The sequence below is a fragment of the Equus asinus genome, chromosome 3, assembly GCF_041296235.1.
Source record: "Equus asinus isolate D_3611 breed Donkey chromosome 3, EquAss-T2T_v2, whole genome shotgun sequence".
NCBI lineage: Eukaryota > Metazoa > Chordata > Mammalia > Perissodactyla > Equidae > Equus > Equus asinus.
In genome coordinates, this window is record NC_091792.1 from 149,262,719 (window position 1) to 149,285,934 (window position 23,216).

The 23,216-nt window shown below is 39.4% G+C and overlaps 1 protein-coding gene across 17 annotated transcripts in view; it reads left to right on the forward strand.

Annotated features, from left to right (window-relative positions):
- The window catches only part of LDB2 (LIM domain binding 2), a 359,662-nt gene that overhangs the window by 268,244 nt on the left and 68,202 nt on the right, over positions 1 to 23,216 (forward strand). For all 17 annotated transcript variants that reach the window (XR_011502307.1, XR_011502306.1, XM_014838791.3 and 14 more), the window contains exons 3-5: positions 12,146 to 12,318; positions 19,085 to 19,207; positions 22,079 to 22,162. Coding sequence is in view for 15 of the 17 variants with exons in the window: in XM_014838791.3 (XP_014694277.1) it covers positions 12,146 to 12,318; positions 19,085 to 19,207; positions 22,079 to 22,162 (380 nt within the window). In the remaining 2 variants the exon portion in view is untranslated. The remainder of the gene's footprint in view (positions 1 to 12,145; positions 12,319 to 19,084; positions 19,208 to 22,078; positions 22,163 to 23,216) is intronic.

The window sequence follows — 23,216 nt, forward strand, 5'->3', positions numbered from 1 at the left end:
TTGCCAAACATCCCTTAAGTACCTATTTACATCACGAATGTGCTGTGATACTGAAATGATCAAGAAATGTTCCCTGCCTTCAGGGAACTACAGTCACTGAAGGGAAGACAATAAAATTGACAATCGCAATACAGTGGGATAAATCGCGTAGTCTGTGCATGTATGGAGTGCTGTGGGAGTAACGACATTCATGAAGTGCTTAGCAGAGTCAGGCTCTGTGCCAACCACTTAACACTCATGATGTTATTCATACCTGTTACTGCCCACTGAATTAGTAACTACACCATTTGACAGATGAAGAAACTGGGGCTTAAAGAGCGTAAATCATTTGTTCAAGGTCACAATGTGAGCAAATGGCACAGCTAGGATATGAATTCAGAACTTCCCCTGAGGCACGTAATTTTATAATCACTTTGAGTACAGAAGAGAGAAGTGGAAAGCTCGAAGGCAAAGGAGGATGCTCAGCCAGAGCAGATGGTACTGTAGCTGAGATTTGAGAATGCCTAAGACTTGGGATGAAAAAGAAGAGGTGGGGTTAGGACACCTCAGGCAGAGGATGCTGTGAGAGCAAAGGTTTTGAGGAATAGTCCGTGGAAACACTAAGGAAGTGAGTGAGATTGAAAGGGAGTTGAGAGAAGGGTGGTGGGGACAGCCAGTTTATTATTTTAATTCTACAAACCTTTCCTTTGACTTCAAAATCCACTTTAAAGGGTCATGTCCTATTAGTTTCTGTTTCAGTGACCACTTAACACCTTAGAAGGAACGTCTTGATGAATATCCAGCTTTCGGGGAGGGCCCAGTTTTACCCACATCTGCCTCTCTGCGGAGAGGAGGTGATCTCTTTCACTACTTTTGGCATCGCTAAAGCTTGCTGAGTCCTGGTTTCGATTAAGTTTGAAATCACACACATATGTCTGTTTCTCTAGCAACACTTCTCTAACCCAGTTGAGTTGTGCTGATATTAAAACACAAAATTGAATGACTTGTGGTGTCCCCATGGGTTTGAGTTTGAGAAGCCTCAATAAATCATACTGAAATAATTTCATAAGAATTCTTGAAGTTGGCACCTTTGAAAAATCAAGGAAGAGAATTTCTCACTTTTCTAGTCTGGAGTAGTTTTTTCCTTTAGCCAAGTGAACGGGTGTTTGGGTAAAATAACTCCAGAAAATTGCAGACCATCTGAAAATGTCAAATGTAGATGAGTCACTTGGAGCAATAACCACAAGAGCTGGCTGCCTGTAATTTATTACTTAATTTCATCATCTACGTGTAGACGAAGCTTTGAGTACCTAAGGGCTGCTGCTTTGTGAGGGACACACTCTGTGATCAAAATGGCAGAAAATGTAAAAGTTGACGGTATTCAGTGCTGGTGAAGTTGTGGGTAAACACATACTATCAGAGCTGGTGAGGGAGTGAACTGGTCACTGCACTTGGAAGAGCATTTACTGGTACCTAGTTAAATAAGATATATTTTTTTTCCTTTGTCAGTAGCTACCCTGTTGGAAAAAATTAAAAAGCAATTTGTATGCCCCTCAACACGAGAATGTCCAAACAACGTGTGAAAGTGTGGTACTGTGGAATATGGTGCAGTGATTAAGGCCAGTGAATTAGCCTTAGAGCTCAAAAATACATTGAGTGAAAAAAGATAAGTTCCATACAGATATGATACCTTTTACATAAAAACAAAACAAAAGGCACTCACACAAAATATATATTTTCAATGGAGACATATAGGTAAAGATAAATGTATAATTTAAAAAATGAAGGCTACATATACTGATAACAAAGATGACCTAGGGAGAGGTGAGGGCACTGGCATTGCTGGGTACCTGGTGGTCAGCAAAACTTTAGACTTGTTAATTGCGTTAGTAATAATTTTACTAATTCAATGTGTTACTAATACTAATATATTACTTAGTAATTATATTAGTTAACCCTAGCCGCTTAAACAAACGAACCTCTGTGTTTCAGTGGCTTAACGCAATAGAAAGGTATTCTGTGCTGGAAAGTCCAGATGGGTTCTCCCAATCTGTGACAGCTCTCCTCCCAGTGGTAATTCAGGAACCCAGGTTCCTCCCATGGCCTGGCTCCTCCAACCATGGTGGCACCCATGGAATCCTCTGCCGGGTCTTCAGTATCAGGTGCCAGAGGTAGGGAAGACTGTACCTTTTTCACATAGAGTGATTTTACTCATCATGTCTGGAAGCAGAATTTTTCTTCTTGATATCTACTTGGTTGAAAAAAGTGAAAATAATGGAACTGTCTGTTGGACATTGGTTACAGCTCCATCACATGGCAGCACTCAGCTGAGAAGGTATTTAGGAAGTGAGGTCTAGTTATATGCCTAGAGAAAGAACTCAGATCTAGTCAACATACAGTGAGTCTCTGCGACAGTAATGTATTAATTTTTTGCACATGTATTACTTATATAATTCAAAAATTAATAAAAATTAAATTCAGCCTTAGAAATAAACCAATGCTGGTTGATTAAGAACAATAGTTCTGCTTTATCCCACCCTGGCTCCAAGTAATTATGCGGTTTTACTTTGCTCGCCATCATCTTCTTCTGCTGTAAAATAAGGGTTTGGAATACAATCACAGATAACCTAATTGCATTTATTAAATAATTATTAATATTTTGCATTATATTTTTTCTACGTCTGTTAAGTGCTATTCATAATCATTAATCAGGAACTAATCAGTATCACCATGAGTTGAGTTCATTCCTACTCAAATCAGAGAAACATGCGAAAGATGTTCTTTTTTAACGGTATTTTTGAGATATGGAACTAGCTTGGGGTACATTTTAAGGTCTTCAAAAACCCTTTAGAATTAGAAAATGTTACTGGGAATCGCCGGACTAAGCTTGAAGTCTTTTCTGGCTTTCTCATTCTAAATTAGGACCCAGGCTAGTGCCTCAGGGAGAGCACCGCCTTCATGGATCTTTATTAAAGGAAAGAATGAATTCACAAGTTGAATTTATGCAAAAATGTTTACAAAAGCGTGTTGATGTGTGTGCACAAGACAGTAAGGTTTATACTGAGTACAAAAATTATTCAATAATTGAAAATATATTAATAGATAGCTTTCTAAAAGAAATTAGACAATCAACTCAAGAGGAACTGAGAAGGCATTTGATCAAATTAAACATCCATTAGGATTAAAAAGAAAAAATCATGAAAACAAGGATTAGAAGAATAATTTGATTTTCTTTTCATAATAAGTAATATGATCTGAACTCAGATCAACATACAGTACTTCCCTTAGTCATTAAAAAAATCAGGGGAAAAAAAGAGAACGTCTACCACTGCCTTCATTGTTTAATATTTTTTTCTGGAAATTCTATTCTAACCATTGCAATAAGACGCGAAATTAACGATATAAATATATTGGAAGGAAAGAAGGGAACAAAATTTTCAATATTTGGGAATGATGGATTTTTTTCACTTAGAAAATTCAAAACATATTCCAAAAAAAACTATCAAAATTAATAAGAGCATTCAATTAAATGTCTGTGTTCCAAACAGAAATAATAATTTAAAAAATTACATTAACAATTCAGCATAACTAAAATACTCCAAAATTATCTTAACAAGAAATGTTAGCTTTCTCTCTCTATAAAAAACTACAGAATTATTTTGAGGTAGAAATAAAGACAAACAAGTGGACAAACATTTTATTGTCCTGTATGGGAAGGTTGTGTATTTTAAAGATGTCAACTCTTTCTTAGAAAATTTAATTTAAGTCAACCTTCTTCCAATGTTTTTTGGAATTTGACAAAATTATCTTAAGATTCATCTTGAAGAATAAATATAGTCATGAAAATGTTGAAATAAAAATAATACAGAGGGGCCGGCCCAGTGGCACAGTGGCTAAGTTTGCACAGTCTGCTTCAGCGGCCTGGGGTTCACCGGTTCGGATCCCGGGTGTGGACATGGCACCGCTTGGCAAGCCATGCTGTGGCAGGCGTCCCACATATAAAGTAGAGGAAGATAGGCACGGATGGTAGCTCAGGGCCAGTCTTCCTCAGCAAAAAGAGGAGGATTGGCGACAGATGTTAGCTCAGGGCTAATCTTCTTCTTCAAAAAAAATAATAAAATAATACAGAGGCCAGAAATAAATCTACCAGATGTAAACCACACCGTAAAGTTTCAATAATCAAAATAAATATTGTACTGTCATAAAGAGAGAGTAAGAGAACTCTACGTAATGGAATAGTTCACCAGACAAGATCGTCTAAGGTATAAATGTATACGATCTGGTCAAGGCACCTGCCCAAACCGTGAGAAATGCACTATGTTCCCTAACACGTGCTCTTCCCATGGCCTGGACAACTCTCTTCCCCGTGACTCTGTGTCCCTGATTGATGTCTATTCATCTTTTAGCTTCAGTCTTTCTCTGACACCTTGCTCTTTCCATTAGTAAGTAGAGCGTGGCTTTATTCTGGAAGTCAGTAAGGGATCTCAATTTCATATCCAACGGGTGATGATTCATGGTAAGGGGTCCAGCCATGGCTGTAGACCTCCTGCATAGTGTTATTGTCAGTACCCTGGATAAAGGGATAAAGGAATTTTGCCCATCATGAAAGGCACACATCTGAGAGAAATACTCTGTGATGTAGCTGACAGAATCAGGATCCAAAATTATCTGAACATGCCAAAACACTGGTAGAACTAAATGAGATGGAACCTGGCAGGCTTCCGTGTAAGTTCCTATAACTTGGAACGTGTAAATGCATTCAAGGATTGCATCGACTCCTTCAGCAAATGTATACTGGGTCCTCATTGTGTGTCAGGCAATGGATAAGCAGTGGAGAACAAGATGGAGCCATGGCACACATCTCACTTGTCCTTAATTAATGAGTCAATAGCTCTGAGAATTGCTGGATCAGAAGCTCTTTGAGAGCTGGGTCCTTGCTTTTTCTCCAACACTTAGTGCAAGATGGTGTGGCTGAAGTCTTAGTCAAATTATTAAAAATTTGGGAGATATAAAATGGAAGAAAAAATGCCTATAATATTTCTGGGAGGATCAGAAATTTTTGTGGCATATTGGGACCCTGTTGACCAATGGATGCTACGTTAAAGAATAGAGTCGCTTCATCAGATCATATCATTGGCTCAAAGCTTCCCATGCTATCCTATTGCACTAAGAATAAAATGTAAGCACTTGCCATGGCCTAGAAAGATCCACATAATCTGGCCCTGACTCTTTCTCTGAGCTCATCTATATCTCACTCTCCTTGACTCTACTCCTACCAGACTGCCTTCTTTCTGATACTAAGCTCATTCACCCCAAACTCATTCCTGTCCTAGGGCTTCTGCCCTTGCTGGTCCTTGGTCCTAGACCTCTCCACTGCCAGATCTTCATGTGATCCTATTCAATCAGGACTCAGCTCCAACATCACCTCTCCTCTGCAGCCTTCCAGGCCGGCCAGACTAAACCAACCTGCTTTCTCTCACCACCAAGTTTGTTCTCAGACTCCCTGCTTGCCTGCTGTTTATCTCCAGCACCCAGAACAATGTCAGGCCTGTAGTAGGTACTTAATCAGTGTATATTAAATGAACAAATCTTTGTACAGCAAGAGAGGTCATCAGAGAGAAGATATTTAAGTCAAATTGCTTTGGTTGAGAAAAGAAGTAAAAGGTATGTTAGAATGAAAATGATGCCTATTTATGAAAGTCAAGTTGTTTGACTTGCTTTCCCTTAACCAAGACAAAGGAATCTGCCTTGAACCCATATCACCCCATCAATGTTTGAGCATGTTTCATTTCCATTATTTTGTCTATTTGTAATGGTTATTTACCCATAAATGAAATCATCAGTAGTGTTTATTTCACTACTAGGAGTATCTCTATTTACGTTAGCATAATTCATTCATTGATTTCTGAATACAGTTCAGTCTAAAGTTTAAAGAATCTTTGTGTTATCATGTACATCAGCAGTAGAATTTCCATTTGAATTTCTGAAGACTGTAGCTTTAGAACAACTATATACAACTACACAGATTTAGACAACCAATTTGTTCGTTAGCATGTTTATAAAAATTTCTTAAAAACCTAATCAATTATTTTATTATAACTAACTTCATCTAATTAAAAACACAAATGTGTGATTATGGTTTTTTCTTTCCAATGAGGAGGAAAATCATTAGTTAAATAATTGCCAAGTGTTGAGTGGTACTTATACATTGTTAGTTACAAACCTTCCTCTAATTCCACATTTTAATCCAGGGTTATCAACCTGTTTCATTTTTGAAGTGAATTGTCTTTGAAATAGAGATTACAGGTACTTAGAATAGTAAATGATGGTCCAAAATCAAAAGGTCTTAACATTAGACAATGATTTTTCAAAGGACGTGAAGAACTTTAGAGTACTTAAGATCCAAACATTAGAATTGCAATTTGGCAAGGATCTTTACCAAGAGCTAGAATCAGACTTAATAAACTATTAGAGAATTAGAGATTCTCCAGATAAGGAGTAATTGCTACATCAATTTCCCTAAAAGTATTCGAGTATGCCTGTTTTACCACAACCTCACCAAGTTTATGTTTTAATCTTTTTATTATTTTAATTTGTAATATTTAATTTGATTACTAGTTTGAACATTTTCCCATATGATTATTTTCTACTTGCAATTTCTTTCATGTGAATTACCTAGAAACATTCTTAAGATTTTAAGAAAAGCATTTCATAGTTATTAATAGAAATGAAGTGCCCTGAAAGACAGGTGCACAGTAGTCAATATCTTCTCAATGACTAAGAGTTCCCAACGTATACCATTTGGTTTCTAAGTAGGGAAAAGAATCAGCTAAGATCTAGAAAAATCCTGTAGATACCCTAACATCTACAAGTAACACCTACAAGAAAAGACAGAGGCTCAATCCTGGCTCCACAGTTCCATCAGCTGAATTGCAAGAACTTCTGGGGAGGAGGGGTCAGTGGTTGGTAACAAAACAGAACGACAACAGGAAGCTTCCTAAGAAACTAGAATTCAGAGCTCAACATCCAAATTATGAATACATTTTTAGCTATTTCTGGACTAATCATGTTTACCTACAAGGTAGGCCTGATTTATACATTAGACATTCTTTATACACATTTTGGTCTTCTCAATAATTTAATCTGTGATTTCCTTTCCTCTTTCACAAATACATAGATAAATAACATATGCTATATTCCACTCACCTAACATCACAGAAAATCTTCCCACGAGATCTTCTCACCTTACTTCCCCTTCCCAACTTTGGGAGCTTTGATCTAAATGTGTTAGAAAAATGGAATCTTTTTTACACTCTACTATCATCTTAATCTGTCTTCAAGAATGTTTGAAAGTTGTAATCCTTTTCATGGGAGCACAGTGTAGATTTAGGTATATCGATATTTAAATTATTTTTAACTCCAAGGATTAAAGTATAAATGTAAAGTGTAAGGGTAGCTTATGAATGTGGCAGTATAAAATTTAAGTAGATCCGGAATTGGTGTGGCTGATGAGTAAGGGGGCCGTTGAATCTAAATTTGAATGTTCACTGATTTCAAGTCATTTATATTAGGCTGTGCAGTGTGGTTACACGATTTACTAAATTAAAAGGACATTTTAATCTTCTCGGAGCTTCAAAAATAATAAAATTGTACGTTGAATTCAGCATGAGAGAAAACTGGCAAAGAGTTCAAAATCACAAATCCATTTTTTCACTTTATCTGTTATCACATTGTGTTATAGACACTTAGATACTTGTTAACTCTCTTGTTATAAATGAGTTTGAAAGACAAGGACAAAAATCTATCTTTGTGTTTCCAGCACCTACCAAGAAGCTTTCCACCTACTCTGGGCTCAGTGAATGTTTATAGAAGAAATCAGTGAGCTATAGAGTGATTTCCTCAAGCGTATGTGATTTTTTTCCTGTTTATTTGTCGCATTCACTGCATATTACCTAGATATTGCCCACAGTGTGTGTGTGTGTGTATGTCTGTTATATTTTTTAGTCTACTCTCTTGCAGAACAGGAGCACTTTGGCAAAGACAGTCTTTGTGGCAGGCAGAATAATGGCCCCCCCAAAGATGTCCAGTCCTAGTCCGTCGTATCTGTGAATATGTTACCTTACAGCTGCAAAACCTTTGCAGATCTGATTAAGGACCTTGAGATGGGAGATTATCCTAGATCATTTGGATGGATTCAGTGCAGTCACCAGAGTCCTTAAAAGCGGAAGAGGGAGGCAGAAGAGGAAATGAGAGTGATGCTGTACGAAGACTCCATCTACCATTGCTGGCTTTGAAGATGGAGGAAGGGGTCACAGCCAAAGAATGCAGGCAGCCCGTAGATGCTGGCAAAAACAAGAAAACTGATTCTTCCCTAGGGCCTCTAGAAAGGAACACAGCCCTACTGATGCCTTGATTTTATCCCAGCAAGACCCATGTCAGATTGTCGGAACTATAAGATAGTAAACGAATAAACAGAATTTAAGCCACTAAGTTTGTAGTAATTTGTTACAGCAGTGATAGAAAACTAATATGGTCTCTGACACGTCGTTTTATCCCCTTCAGCTTCTAACACAGTGTGTTGCCCAAAGAGGGACTCAGATATCTCTTGCAGTTGATCATTCTCATCGCTTCCTCTTTATGTTGCGACAGTCTTCACTGCCCCATGCCAGGCTGGAAGAGGACAGCATTAATCAGGATTCCTCTGTTTGCAAATGACAGAAAGCTAACACAAACTCACTTAAGCAAGGAAAAAAACAAGAGGAAGGGCAGGCGCATCTCACGTAAGTGGGACCTCCAAGGGCTGGAAGTGGCTTCAGTCCCAGCTAAGACGAGGGCCCGAATCAGTCCACAAAGACCCTCTATCTCTCTGATCTGCTTTCCTCTGGATGCGAGCTTCTATAGTTCCATGATTCACATTTTTAGTGGCAAAACTGACCTCTTTCTTTCAGGGAAGGATTCTGAGTTGCCACCTTTGCAGCCTATGGGGTTGAAAGGGTGTTATGTTTATTCATTGCTACATTTAAAAATGCTCCAAAATTTGTTGGCTTAAAATACAAACAATTCTTTTATTTACTCATGATTCTGCAATTTGGGCAAAGCATATGAGGGACAGCTCATCTCTGCTTCATCCGACACCAGCTTAAGGCAGCTCAGTTGGATCTCAAGGATTCACTTCCAAGATGGCCTCATTCACATGAGCTGGTGTCGGCCCTTGGCTGGAAGCTCAGCTGACGTTGTTGGCTGGAAGATGCCGTTCTCCTTCATGTGACTGCTCCACATGGCTAGGTTGGGCGTCTGTCAGTCTTAGAGTAGTTGGCCTTTGTACATAGCAACTGACTTCCCCCCAAGCACAAGATGGAAGCCTCCAGGCCTTCTTAAAGTTTAGCTCAAAACTGACACAAGGTCATTTGTGCCACATTCTATCAATTAAAGAAGATCACAAGGCCCAGCCTAGATTTGAGGAGAGGGGACTACACACACAAGGACGTGAATACCATTGTCATGGTTCATTGGGGCCACCAGAGTAGCAGTCTACCATAGTGGATAATGGAGCTTTGTGAGTGATGGTTCAAACAGGACAATGGGGAAAATTGTAAGGCCAGTCCCACAAAGGAAACAGGGCTGAAAACAAACCTCAGGTATCCATAACAACCATTTCCGAGAGTGCTAGAAAGTATTCACTGAAACAAAGCAGCATTCCCCTCTAAGGGTATTTACTATGTAGGTTGTACATTTTCTGGAGTTGTAGAGGTAATTAAAATTTTAGGTTTAAAATTAAGAAATTTCGAACTTTTTTCCCATTCAACTTTTCTTGTACTATGAATGAAAAATGATGATAATACATAGCAAACACTACTACAAAGGAATTAAACTGTGCAGGATTCGTGATGAATAAACTGTAATGTGGCTAATCCAGAGGTGTTTATTTGCAGTAACCTTTTTAATGTGACAATTCCTTGGATGTTGTAGTGAAATATTTTCACTCTACGTCTACATTTTTATGCTTTGTATTATTTATTCTCCACGGTACAGATCCCAAAATGTCAAATTCCTAGAGCTGTTTTATGGTAGTTTTAAGTTAGAATATTTGAAATGTATTAAATTAACTTTGTTTAGCAAAGTACAGTAAGGTTTTTTGCTTTAACAAAGTTTTCTTCATAATAAAGGCCATGCATATTTTTAGGGATATGGTGGACTCAAGTTACTCTTATTTGAATTTTATATTTTGACAATGAACGTGCTCTATTGGGGATGAGGCAGTATTTAGAAAATGTATATATAAGGATTATTTAAGATGGAATTGCCAAAGATCCTGGAATATTTTGAACACACTTGTTGGTTGATTTTACTGCAGTAAATATGAGGCAATAACAACTACATAAATTATTCAGAGAGAGTCATCCACATGGAGACTCTTTAGAGGTCGCTTCAGGAAACAGTTTGGCAGCGTATTCTTTTCATAGTCATTTTTTTCCAAATCCATGTACCAAAGAGCTATAGATCCATACGGAATGGATTAACACTGATTCTTTTAAAATGAAATGAAATATTTTAAAACATTCAAGTGAGGGTTGTATGATCTTTCCTCCTAAAGCTCTCTTTGGTAATTTATTTATCTTAAATATTATTTTTGTCTTTCAGGAGGCATTATATAGTGAACGTAAGAGATTTATTAAAAACCTGAGAGTGCTTTAGTACTTTGCTTCAAAATCTGCACATAGGCAAAATTTCTGATATTATGAGTTGGGATTTTCAGTGTAAGAGGATTTAAAATCTCTGCTAAAGCAAGGGCTTGTTAGCTGTTTCTAAGCGTCATGTATCAGAGACCCAGCTACTTACCAATGGCTCCAACTACAATGGGGCAGGACAGGACACATGGAATGAAAGAGACCCATTTAGATCAAATGGAAGGCATCAAGTTCTCTTAAAATGGGCCTTTCATTCTAGAAAGATATCTTATCCAGCTCCAGAAGCAGATAGAATAATCATCGTTTACATAGGTGTGGCTCTCTTTGTACATGCAGATACCGGTCACTTTTGAAAGATTTCCATTCATTAAGCAGTTTGAGCCATAGTGTTGGAAAGAGCAAGTGCTGCTGCAGTGTTTGCACAATTGAAGTTAGAGACCCCAATCACCTATTCACAAATTATCTGACTTTGGAATATTCCTAATAACCTCTTTTTTTCATAATAACCTTTTTTGGGTCTCAGTCCCTACACTCTTGGGATTGTTCAGAGGATCCAAGGAGAGAATGCCAAAATACTTCACATGCTAAAAAGCACTACATTATTAACATTTATATCATTATGACTACTGTCACTACTGATAAGACATGATATGATAACCAGCCTGTAAACAATCCATTGAAAAATCCAGGTTGACTGGATGTGTTTTATTTTTTGAAAATATGTTCCCTTAGAGAATATGCGTGAGGTCCAAAGTAGTCAATGTGTTTGTCTCCATTATTTTTAAAGTACTTTGCTATTAACGCCCTCAGGTCCATCTCAACTCTCAGCAACCCTGTGTGCAGCAGAGCGGATCCCTGCCTGGTCATTTTGCCCCATCCCCTCACCTTCTGGCACTATATCACACCGCAGTGCTCTGCAGCTATTCATAGGGATTTCATGGCCAGTTTTGTTCAGAAGTAGGTGACCAGGTCCTTCCCTAGTTTGTCTTAGTCTGGAAGCTCTTCTGAAACCTGTCCACCATGGTGACCCCACTGGTGTTTGAAATATTGACGGCATAGCTTTCAGCATCACAGCAACATGCAGCCACCACAGTACGACAACTGACAGACAGATGGTGTGGTTTCCTGACCGGGATGAACCCAGGCGTTGGCAGTGAGAGCACCCAATCTTAACCACTAGACCACCAGAGCTGGCTTTGAAAGTCATAACTCTTGCATTATTGACGTTCAGTGGACACAAAATCTGGACAGATGACTGTAAAAGGTTTTCCTGAATAGTTGGGGATTTTGTTTTATTAACTGTAACTCAGAAGAATCATGGCTGTTTATAAAGAGAAATTTGCCTCCTGGTATGGTTTCTTGAGATGATTTGTATCCAGTTGGAGGTCTGGTGATGGTGGGGGGCATGTGGGAGCAGTGGGAGCAGTGGGAGCAGGATATTTTTATTAACTTTTTGTTTCTCTGTGTTTCTCTCCCAGCTATCGGCAGGACCCTCATCCCTCGTTACTTTAGCACTGTGTTTGAAGGAGGGGTGACCGACCTGTATTACATTCTCAAACACTCAAAAGAGTCATACCACAACTCATCCATCACGGTGGACTGCGACCAGTGTGCCATGGTCACCCAGCACGGGAAGCCCATGTTTACCAAGGTACAGGGCGGGCTCAGCAATGTGGCTTGTTCTTCTCTGGGTGTACTGAAGGATAATAATTAAGGTTTTCTTCTGGAACTTTGAGCTGATTTATCACATCTTAGACACTTTGAGCATTGTGAGATACACTTTTTTGTTTCTGACTTGGCTACATGCTTGGTGAACATTTTTCTAAGGTGTGTGTATGTAATACAGAGCACATGAAAGTCAAACGTGATAGATCCTCAAAACTAAGAGGAAGAGCGATTCGGCTGCCTATCAAACTCAGGTTGCAAAATTAGAATTTTGGCTTTTATACAATGGGTCTTGTGCAGCTAAAAGAACATTCTTCCATTGCTATGTGGCCAGTATTTGTGTTTTGTTACTAAAATTAAACACTTCTTAAAGCTAAATTCAAATGTTAACAAACAGTGAAAAAAATCAACTAACCACAATTCAACTAGTTGTCATCTTTAAGGAACATAAAAATATAAATGAAATTAGGGAATTCCCAGTTTAAAGATTGTTTCCCCAAATTATAAGTTCTGTGGTTGATCAGTCAACAAGTAAGCACAGTAGAGGTAGAAGTTTGTTGTGAAAGAGAGATAGAGAAACACAGGGCAGGAAGGATGGGTGGAGGAGGAGGAGATATAGTCTTTGGGGCAGGATTCAAGGCCCTAGGGAGGATGTGAAATGAAAGAGAGGAGAGTTAGAGGACGAACCCATCTTCTATACATTCTACACCTATGATCCTTCCCACACACAGACAACTGACATATGGAGCATTCCCTCTGGGCAAAGACCTTTCTGGAACACTAGAGACTATCACTTTACGTCTTTTCCCAAGTAGAAAAATTAGTAAGAACAAATATTTAGTCATAGACTCTGGCAAACTAAGACTCAATGTGAAATGAATTTGTAGTAGTAATGATAGCAAGTATCTCTTTTAGTTGAAAAAACAAATGACAACCCTCTCTTTATAGTTAAGGAGAGCTGAATTATTAGGGCTAACTGCAAAAGCCCAAATTATAAAACCAAAGATGTGTTTGTTACTTATACACAATTTTGTTGAAAGAATAAAAGTAAAGTGTTTATTATTTAAAGTATTCTGTGATCTTGTTGGTGCAGTTTAACCTTTCCGGTGTCCACGAGGTGTAGAAAACCAAAGGCAAAGGAAATGGCTATAAAATGCAAAAGCAAATCATCAAATGCCGTTGGTGTTATGGAATCGTGATTTTGCCAATAGATGCTTTACATGTGGAACGGAAGTTGGGTTTTTCTCTTTCTTCCTTTTTAGTAGTCGAGCAGAGAGGAAGGTTGTCCTTCATGGGCCAAGAAGATTCCCACTGGGTGCAGAAGTCCATGCCGGGAAGAGAGTTTTGCTTTGTGGAAGGCAGTGATCACCGGGATTTCAGTTTAGTCTGTCCATCTATCACTTCATTTTGGAGACATAAAACATTTACATAATCTTGTAGATCAGATGGATAACACAACCCTTTTCTAGTGTTATGAAGTCTGAGCACTTCAGAGAAAGCATTTCTCTGCTGCTTCATTATCGTTTTTTTGTGTAGGCTTAGTGTTACTTTTAGGTAATTGAAGAAGAACATACCGATTCCTTATGCTTTAAGGGAAAAAAAAGATCCATGATAATTAAATAAAACTTTGCCATAATGAGGGAGCTGCTTCCAAAGCCTATAGCCATTGAAAACAAAAAAGCATCTTGTAGTAGTCCTTTTATATATTTCCTCAATTTATTTCTTTCTCAGGCCAAAACTTCATAAATGAGCAGAGTCAGTTGCTCTGAAGATAGAGCGCTGTGCATTCAGGACTGGCTTTATGTCGAAAAGAATCCCGTTCTTCTGATGAATTGATAAAGTACTTTTTTCATTCAAATCAAGAAACTAAGGCTTTCCTCTGGGGCCTTCTCCCTCATCCTGCGCTTTTCCCCTCTCCTATGGCTGAGTGGTTTGTTCAGGCGTCTAGGGCACTCACCGGGAAGACCTGAGCCTTTGCCTGAATTCAGCTCTCTCAGCCTCAAGCTCATTTATTTAGATCACCCATCTGACTCTACTCCCCGGCAATACGTTTGCCAACTCTTGTAATGAATATTTCCATACTGTGATGAAAAATATCACTTTCTGGGAAATGTAGCTTAGCTCTGTGGACTTAGTCCAGATGCTAATTATGCACATTTATTTTTAGAAAATTCTAAAGGATTTTTTTTTTGCTCTTTGGTGATTATTATACTGCCCTAAGAATCGTTTCAATTTTTCTTTTGTTTTATATTAATTAAAAATAACTCATCTCCATGTAATAAAATAATATGACTATTTAGTATAAAACAGTGGGCTAATGACCTTTCAGTATCACAAAGAAAAATAGTTTGGAAGCCGATGCTTTATTTTTAAAGGGGAGTCTGCTATTAGTCCCTGGCATTAGTTAGCATATTATGTGTAGGCAGTATCACATTGTTCTAATTTAGACTATCAAGAAACTCTAATTCCCCAAATAGCATTTGACCCAGTGGTTCTGAGTTGCTTTTATGAAAATTTGGTCAACTAGTGAATCAAAACTCAGTTGCAGTCCTAATCAACACTAATATTTAATATTCCTCAGGAGTATAATGCACATTTTGCAATTTCCTGATCCTAGGCACATTATAGATTATGGATAAATGTGTAATTAGAATTTTAAAACACACATTAGGAAGCCTTTCTTTTTTGTATTCATTTTGAATCAAATTGAAAACAAGGCTTAATAATCAGAAGGACAATCACCAAGGTTTTCAAAATTAAAGATCCTTGAATTGTATTTGAGGGTGCGAACACTGGCAGATGAAGAGAGGAGCCCTCTCTGGGGTACTTGTTGGGTTACTTTTAGGTTTTACAAACTGGAACAATAATTACAGCCGTTACTGGCCATGTTTATCACTTGTATAAACATAGACATATTTTTTCTGGTCTCAATTGTTTATTATAAAATTATTTACTACTATAGAAAAATACCATGGAAGTGCACCACTCATTTTCCTATATGAATACTCATTCATGTCTTTGACAGCTAGTGCGTCTTTCTTTCCTTAGCCAGTATACCGTGTTATACCAGGATTAATACATTTCAACTCTTATCCTGACTCTAACCAAATGATTATAATATCAGTGACAGTATTGCTCTAATGTGTGTGTATATATATATATACACATGCATTTACATACGCAGTATCTCTAAAATACAGCGAGTTTTATGCAACCATTACTCTAAACACGCTATTCCATGCACGCTGTTCCAAGCATAAAGAACAAGAAAATTAAATAAACACTCCCACCTAAAAAGCACATTTTATTTCATAAAAGCTGTATGAGAACCATTGTATCATACAACTACATGGTCAATGTTACTTTACAATTAGTCAAAGGAAGAAAAGGGTTAAAAAGCTACCGGTTAGTTTGAGAAATGTTCTTTTTTAGTTCTCTTGTTCCTGGCCTAGTCTCAAGCTAGCACGTGATCTGCTGAATGCCTGCCAGCCTCTTTCTTGTTGATCCTCCGGAGACCATCTGTGCTGGGGGCATTGATTAGAGTGTGTCTGCTGGGATTACATCTTTTCTGTTGCCATGCCAACTAATCAGCTGATTTTGGTTACCACAGAAACAAAATGTCAGAGCTCACAGTACGGTAACATGAATTCAGCACAACAGAAAATGTTTTCTTAATTGGGGACCCTTTTGATTTTGGATTCCAAGTGAAAGGCAGCTTTAAAAAAAAGGCCAACTTTAGATAAAAGCTACATTAATTGTATTGATTAAGAGGAATGCACAGAATTTTTCAGAAAAGAGAAAACATTAATTCCCCTTCATAAGCTATGCCCATTTTTTACCATATCCAAACAAGGAATTTATGTATTTTTTCTTAAGAGCCTCTATTCCATTTACTGATTATTGCATATAAAATAAATCGCAAAGCCTTCCGTGTCCTTTAACTTCCATGGTGGGAGCAGGGGGCAGAGAGGCTGCATAGAGCTTGGGAGGAGGCTGTGGGTATAATTACTTGGGGAAGACCAGCAATGACCAAATTCTCCTCCATCCTTGCATTCAAGAAAGTCATTCAATTTTTCTTAAAGAAAACACCCAAAACAGTCAACTCAGTTGATTCTAAGGATTCCTTTCTTACACATGATATACAGTGGATAAAGCTGATTTCTTGGTTTTGGTGGAGAAAGGAGGAGCCCAAGGCTTGTTGCAAATTTCCCTTTGGAGACCTATAATAGTTTGACTGCATGAGGGTCCTCAACTGGTTTACTAGATCATAGTAAACAAAGAACACAATTTAACTTGACCTTACAGATGCTCCAATTGAGGAATTCATCAGAAGGACTATATCCGTGCCTTCCCATTATGAAATTCTATTCCAGTCTAAGTAAACCAGAACCTCCATCGGCCCTGGGTTTGTGGTTCATAAACACAAAACAAATAGATTAGATAACAGAAAAGCATGACATTTAACTGGGCTAATATTTGTTTAAACATCCAATAATCTCCTCTCTTTAAGAAAGAAAAAGGGTGATAGCATCCAAACATCCCTGTCCTGCGTTGTTAAGATATCTGCTGTCACTGGCTGGCTGGAGTTAGTCCCTTTTGTGAAAGCCCTCACTGCAGATGGCTTCTGTCGTGCTAACACCCCCGGGGGAATTGTGGGGCTTAAGCTCCCTGCAGCTCTTTTGAAAACCTTGGAAAATTAATTCTAATGCTGACGATGCTCTAGAGGAGTGGTTTGGGGACACGGAAGTCTTCCCCCATTTGTACTCAACACTCCTGGCTGAGAAGCCAGAAACAAGACTCTGAAGATCACTCAACTGAGGAGTTTGGGAACAATGTGCACAAATGCCTGAAATTACCCACAGATTCTGCTAATTGGATCTGAGTGGAGGTCTTCACCCAGATTATCAATAATTATCTTATAGTGCTTCTGAGACCTTTGATAAAATGAAAATGGCAGACATTAATAACATCTTCCTGAAGTAGTGTTCTGTCAACACATGTTATTATCCCCCCTGTACTGGTATTTATGGCTTGTTTAAAGAAAATATTACCTTAAATTAGAGTGGATAGAATGCACCTAACCCAGTGCCTGCGACATAGTTGTAACTCAATAAATGCTGGCCTTTTGTATTAAATTCCCAGAGAGGAAAAATTAATATTTCATAAAAGGTTGGTATAAATTTCTAACTTCATGGACTATAGTTTTAGAAATGATTGTATCCCTTATTGAGTTAATTTATGTTATTTATGTTTTTTCAAAAAATTATATAGTGCAGTGATTTTCAAAGTCTTGTATGTTTGTTTTTAGCATAGGAAATCTTTCTCCAAAGTGTTTGATCAGAATCCCAATATATTAAAGCAGATAAAACTGATGCTACTCTGGTTGAATGCAGAAAATGAGTGGGGATCTCAGAGTCCAGGTGGAGGCCAAGCTCTTCCCCCCAGAGCCCCTGAGACACCCTTCCTGACCCCCTAGGACTCAGGAAGCACATATGACAACCACTGGTCTAGCGTTCTGTGTTCTTTGGTTGCTTTTTTTAATCTTTACAGCCGTCATTTACTGTCATCCTACTATGTGCTGGGTACAATACTAGGTAATCTACATACACAATTTCATTTAATATATTTTCCCAGCAACTCAACCTAAGGATATTATTATCCTTGTTTGACAGATGAGGAAAATGGAACTTAGGGAACTTATTTGATTTTCCCGAAGTTCCTCCATGAGTGAAAAGTAGAGCCAGAATTCAAATCTAGTACTTTCTGATGTTGAAGCCTCCATCCACTATTTTGTACTGCTTCTCTAAGGCAAACGTGGACTGAATAATGAGTTGTAATTATTTAAACTGGCCCAATATACTACCAACACTTCCTTTCTTAGCTGAAATAGGCTCAGTGATATAGAATTGCCTAGCATTTTCTTCCATTTCAAAGTTATTAACAGTGAAAGGAAAGGTAAATAAAATAGGAACTATATGCTAAAAATGATCTGAATATCTAAAGATAAAAATGTTACCCTAACACTGATCACTCTGTCAAGGAAAAGAGCCTCCGAAATTCCACTATGTTTTATTAATAATATATATTTTTCTTAGAAAGATAGATTTGTCCCCACCCACCAAAGGCTGGCCCATTATGCAAGCAGAATTTGTGATTGTTGATATGACATGATTCAAGGAATATACTCTAACCATGCCTCTATTTTCCATGTCAGTAGCTGATATCTGTGGCCTTGGGTTAAACATGGCCCTCTGGAATTTCTCTTTGGGAATGAAAACTTCCTCTAGTTGGGTAACCTCTGGTGTAGTAACTCACACTTAAGCATGAAGAATGTTAGTGGATACTCTCTCCCAGAGCAGGATTACCAAGGTTAGAATCAGAGCTCAAGCTCCTATGCTACAAAGATGATGAAAGTGGAGAAAAACAGAGATGAGAGAGCACCATTTTGGGGTACATTCTGTGGGCTAGGAGTTTTTGACGTAGTATCGCTATAAGATGGGTTTTGTCCCCATATTTACAAATCAACGGAAGCTCATAGAGTTTCGGTAGTAACTAGTGGAGTTCCTAATAGCTCTTGGCTAATAAGCAGCTGTGCTGTCTTTCTAACCCACGATTCTAGAGCTTACACTTGTCAAGAGCCAGCGCCATCCAAGGACAGTCAAGGAGACCACACTGAGGGGCCGAAGTGTGAGTTACAAAATGCGGCGTTCACAAAGTGCATAACAAATGAGTGTGTTGTTTGTCACTTCCAGGTGTGTACAGAAGGCAGACTGATCTTGGAGTTCACCTTTGATGATCTCATGAGAATAAAAACATGGCACTTTACCATTAGACAATACAGAGAGTTAGTCCCAAGAAGCATTCTAGCCATGCATGTAAGTAATTCGATTTCTATCTCGCTTTCTTTCCTCTTCTTCCCTCCCTTTACTCAAGGAGAAAAAGCCCAGTTCTGTCTGTGTGAAGGGACTCCAGCAGTGTTCACACTGTGGGTATTCACTATAAATTCTGCGTTTTTCCCCCAACCATTTTAACCCACAGGCCATTTTTTCCCTCCTTTGTTTCTTAGTTTGGTGCCTGTGAGACTCTTCTTGATACTTTATTATTTTAAACTCCAAATTGAGGTTACCTCAATAAGCAGTTTGAACTTTTCTTAAATTCCATTCAGTCATTATCAAGGGCTGCTCTGCCTGGGCTAATAAACCTGTGATGTATAACTGAGGAAGGAAATAAAGTAAGAAGAAAGAAAAACACTTTCCAGTTTTGATTAGAACCGTCTGACAGACGTGGGGCTGGCGGGCCACGGACCTGTGTCGGCGCCCTTCCCGGCCACAGTAGGGGAGCGAAGTGGAGCCTGTGGAGCGCTCCGTTTCATTTGGCCATAAATCACATCAAATTTCTGGAGCACCAGCTAGGTGCAAGGAAGGACTTGATGCCAATCTAGAGATATGTTTTCATGGGAAGACTCGATTGGAACTAGACAAGGGTAGTCCCTTAAGAAGGAGTGAAAGGCATTGGCTAAAATAAATCGCTCTTCCATAATGCACGATGCAGCGGTTTCTGTGAAAAAGCTTTGGTGCAAGTTCAGGCTTAATGAGCCTGATTTTTAAGACCCTGCACAATCCAAAGAGAATACGGGAACAGTAGCCAGCGTTTATTGGGTGCTTGCTCTGCCAGGGCCTGGGATAAGCATTTGGTACACATTACATTTAGTACTCCCAGTGACCCTGAGAGTGAGTTATCATTATTCCTGTTAGAAGTGAGGAAACTGAGGCTCAGAGAGGTTCAGTAAGTTGCCCCATGTCTTTCAGTTTGAAAGTGGCAAATCAAGATTTCAACTCAGCTGGTTCTGACTCACAAACCCAGGCTGATAAGCCATCTGTCTCCCAAATATCCAATGCCAGGCTGCATCCCCAGGCTTCTGTCCTCAACCCTCTCCTCCTCACTGGTTAATCCAGTCTCCACTCTTGCTGTTGACTTTGTACTTTCTGCTGTGGCATGCCCACTCTCCTGTTCCATTCTTTCTGCCTGTCTGTACTCCAAGTCCTTCTCAATTTTCCAAGCCCAGTTCAAATCCTCCACTCTCCTTGAAGTGTCTAGAGTAGCCACTCTTATTCTCAGAATAGACTGAGAGGCAGCAGAGGATACATGTCAGGAGCTTGGGCCCTGGAATGAGACCACATGGGTTAGTATCCCTGCTCCTGTGTGACCTTAGGCAAGTTACATGATATCTCTGGGCTTCCAGTCCTTCATCTACAAAATGGGTACAGTAATAGAGCCTGCCTCAGAACATTGGTCTGAGGAGTAAGAGTTAATGGCATGTTTGGGGCCGGCCCAGTGGTGTAGTGGTTAAGTTCGCTTGCTCTGCTTCGGTGGCCCAGGATTTACCGGTTCAGATCCCAGGTGCGGACCTATACACTCCTCATCAAACCATGCTGTGGCAGGTGTCCCACACACAAAATAGTGGAAGATTGGCAGAGATGTTAGCTCAGGGCCAATCTTCCTCACCAAAAAAAAAAAAAAGAGTTAATGCATGTAAAGGACATAGAACAGTGCCTGGCACATGGCAGGTCCTCTGCAAGTGTTGGTGATTGGCTTTTAACGGCAGCAGCAACAGCAACATCCTTTCATTCATTGTTATCCTGTTGCCTGACTGTGAAGTAATCTCATTGAGGTTGGCCACGACTACTTGATGCATACCTGTAGAACCAGCTCCTCCTGGTTTGCATAAGGATATTGCTAAACACAGCCTCCATGTCCACAGAAGACTGCCTTTCCAGAAATTGACACGCAAGTGAGATGCTCTAACTCTTCCCTCCTACATTTTGTTTTTTATTTATATCCACAAAGCCAATTGGTTGTATCACTGTGAGGAAAATTAAGTACAGAAAAGACTAAATTAAAGTGCCGGTATAACCTGAATAGTCCCACAAATGCAGGCGTGGAGACAAAGAATATTTACTTAGGTATCTCTCTGTTTAGCATCAATTCCCTTATACCACTTGAGAAAGAAGGAAAGACAAATAGAAAGAGCATCAACCAAGAGACTCACCTTACAATGGAATCCAGAAAGAATTTTCGTTTTGTTCTGGCCCAGCAGAACCTTTGGGCTGGCCCACGGAACACTGCATCCCTCTTTTAAATGTGGCTGATAATTTGAAAAATGTGATGCTTACCCTACAGTCCTGCAGGATGAAAATTGCTGAGGACATCTATTTCTAGCCTCAGCTTAATGGGGAAGAGAGTTAGAATTCTTAAATATATATATATGTATTTCATGGCAATTGCAAAGTTTTCAAATATAATCCTCGACTCCAAGCTGTGAAAAACAACACTATCACAATAGGAAACAGGCCAGTCCGAACGCATGACTCTGCCAAATCCAGAGGCCCCGCCTTCTCTGGTGAGTCTCAGGGCCCTGGAGTGTCCCGGCAGGGCTTAGTGACCCTCCTCCTGAAGGCCCAGGGCCTCTCACGGAGGAAGGAAAGTCATTTCTCCCAAGGACTGAAAGCACATCTGACTCAGTGTGGTTCTCCCTGGCAACAGGTCTTGCACCACTGATGCAAAAATGTCCTTGAGTGTTACATGCAAGTGTCTTCAAAATGTAAATTAAATTATCTCCCACAACCTGCACCTCCAAGAAAAATGGACACTGTCAAGATTGCATTTCTTAGCAGCTGTAGCACAGTCTGAGACCTTCTTAGGGCCGTCTCGCAGGGATAAAACATATGATTTTTTCTCCTGTTTAGGCACAAGATCCTCAGGTCCTGGATCAGCTGTCCAAAAACATCACCAGGATGGGGCTGACGAACTTCACCCTCAACTACCTCAGGGTAAGACCAATGGCATAATTACATTTCCTGGTGAGTTTGAAGCATACTGTAGAGGTTTCTATGTGTCTTGAACCAAGGAGTTAAAATGAGGTAACATAGCACAATATATATGTCTTATCCCACGGTGTGTGTTGCGGGGGTCCATGGAGGGTGGGGTTTAATTAACGAAGCATCGAATTCAGGCTCTGTCAGGGTTGAGCTTCCTCTCTACCTTCGTATGACTCTTCAAATTAATTAGTCAAAGGCTGGCAATGTCTGTCTCATAAAATGCTTTGACACTGTGTCCCTTCTGGTTGTCTCAAGTTTATAATGTGCTATTGTTGAGTTCACAGACCCTGGGTCTCCACCTGGGGAACGGTCACTTCCGAGGAGACTCAGTGTCCCCTCCAGAGAGAGTCCCCTGAAGAAATTCAACCCCGTGCTGTAACAGACATTTATTTCTAAGGCTTCCTGGGGAGTCTCTGTGTAACATGTAACAGATTTTCTGGTTTGGATATAAAGTCAGTTTTTATTTTTAAAAAAATTAATAGCTGGGCCAGCCCTGGTGGCCTAGTGGTTAAGTTCAGCATGTTCCACATCAGCGGCCTGAGTTCAGTTCCTGGGCACAAACCAACACCACTCATCTGTTAGGGGCCATGCTGTGGTGGTGGCTCACATACAAAAAGAGGAAGATTGGCAGTGTGTGTTAGTTGAAGGCCAATTTTCCTCAGGAAGGAAAAAATTAATTGTTAGGCAAAATTCTCTGCCTACATAATACTTGTAGCCTCTGAATTTGGTCTAATACGGTAACATGACTCACACTGGTTTTGGGTGTGGAATTGCTGTTGTCACATTGCAGGCAGAGATTATAATTTCCTTCATAAACTGAGCACTATCCTCCAGAATCAACACGTGGGCAGTGGCCACGTTCCACATTCCTTAGCTTCTGAGCTGCCGAGTCCCTTCATTGTCATTGTATAGCAGTTTGGCTCTCCAGGACCCCAGCCCGTCATCAAGTTTATGTTATCATTTCTTTATCCTTAAACACTGTGCAAAATTTGTGAATTTTGTTTGT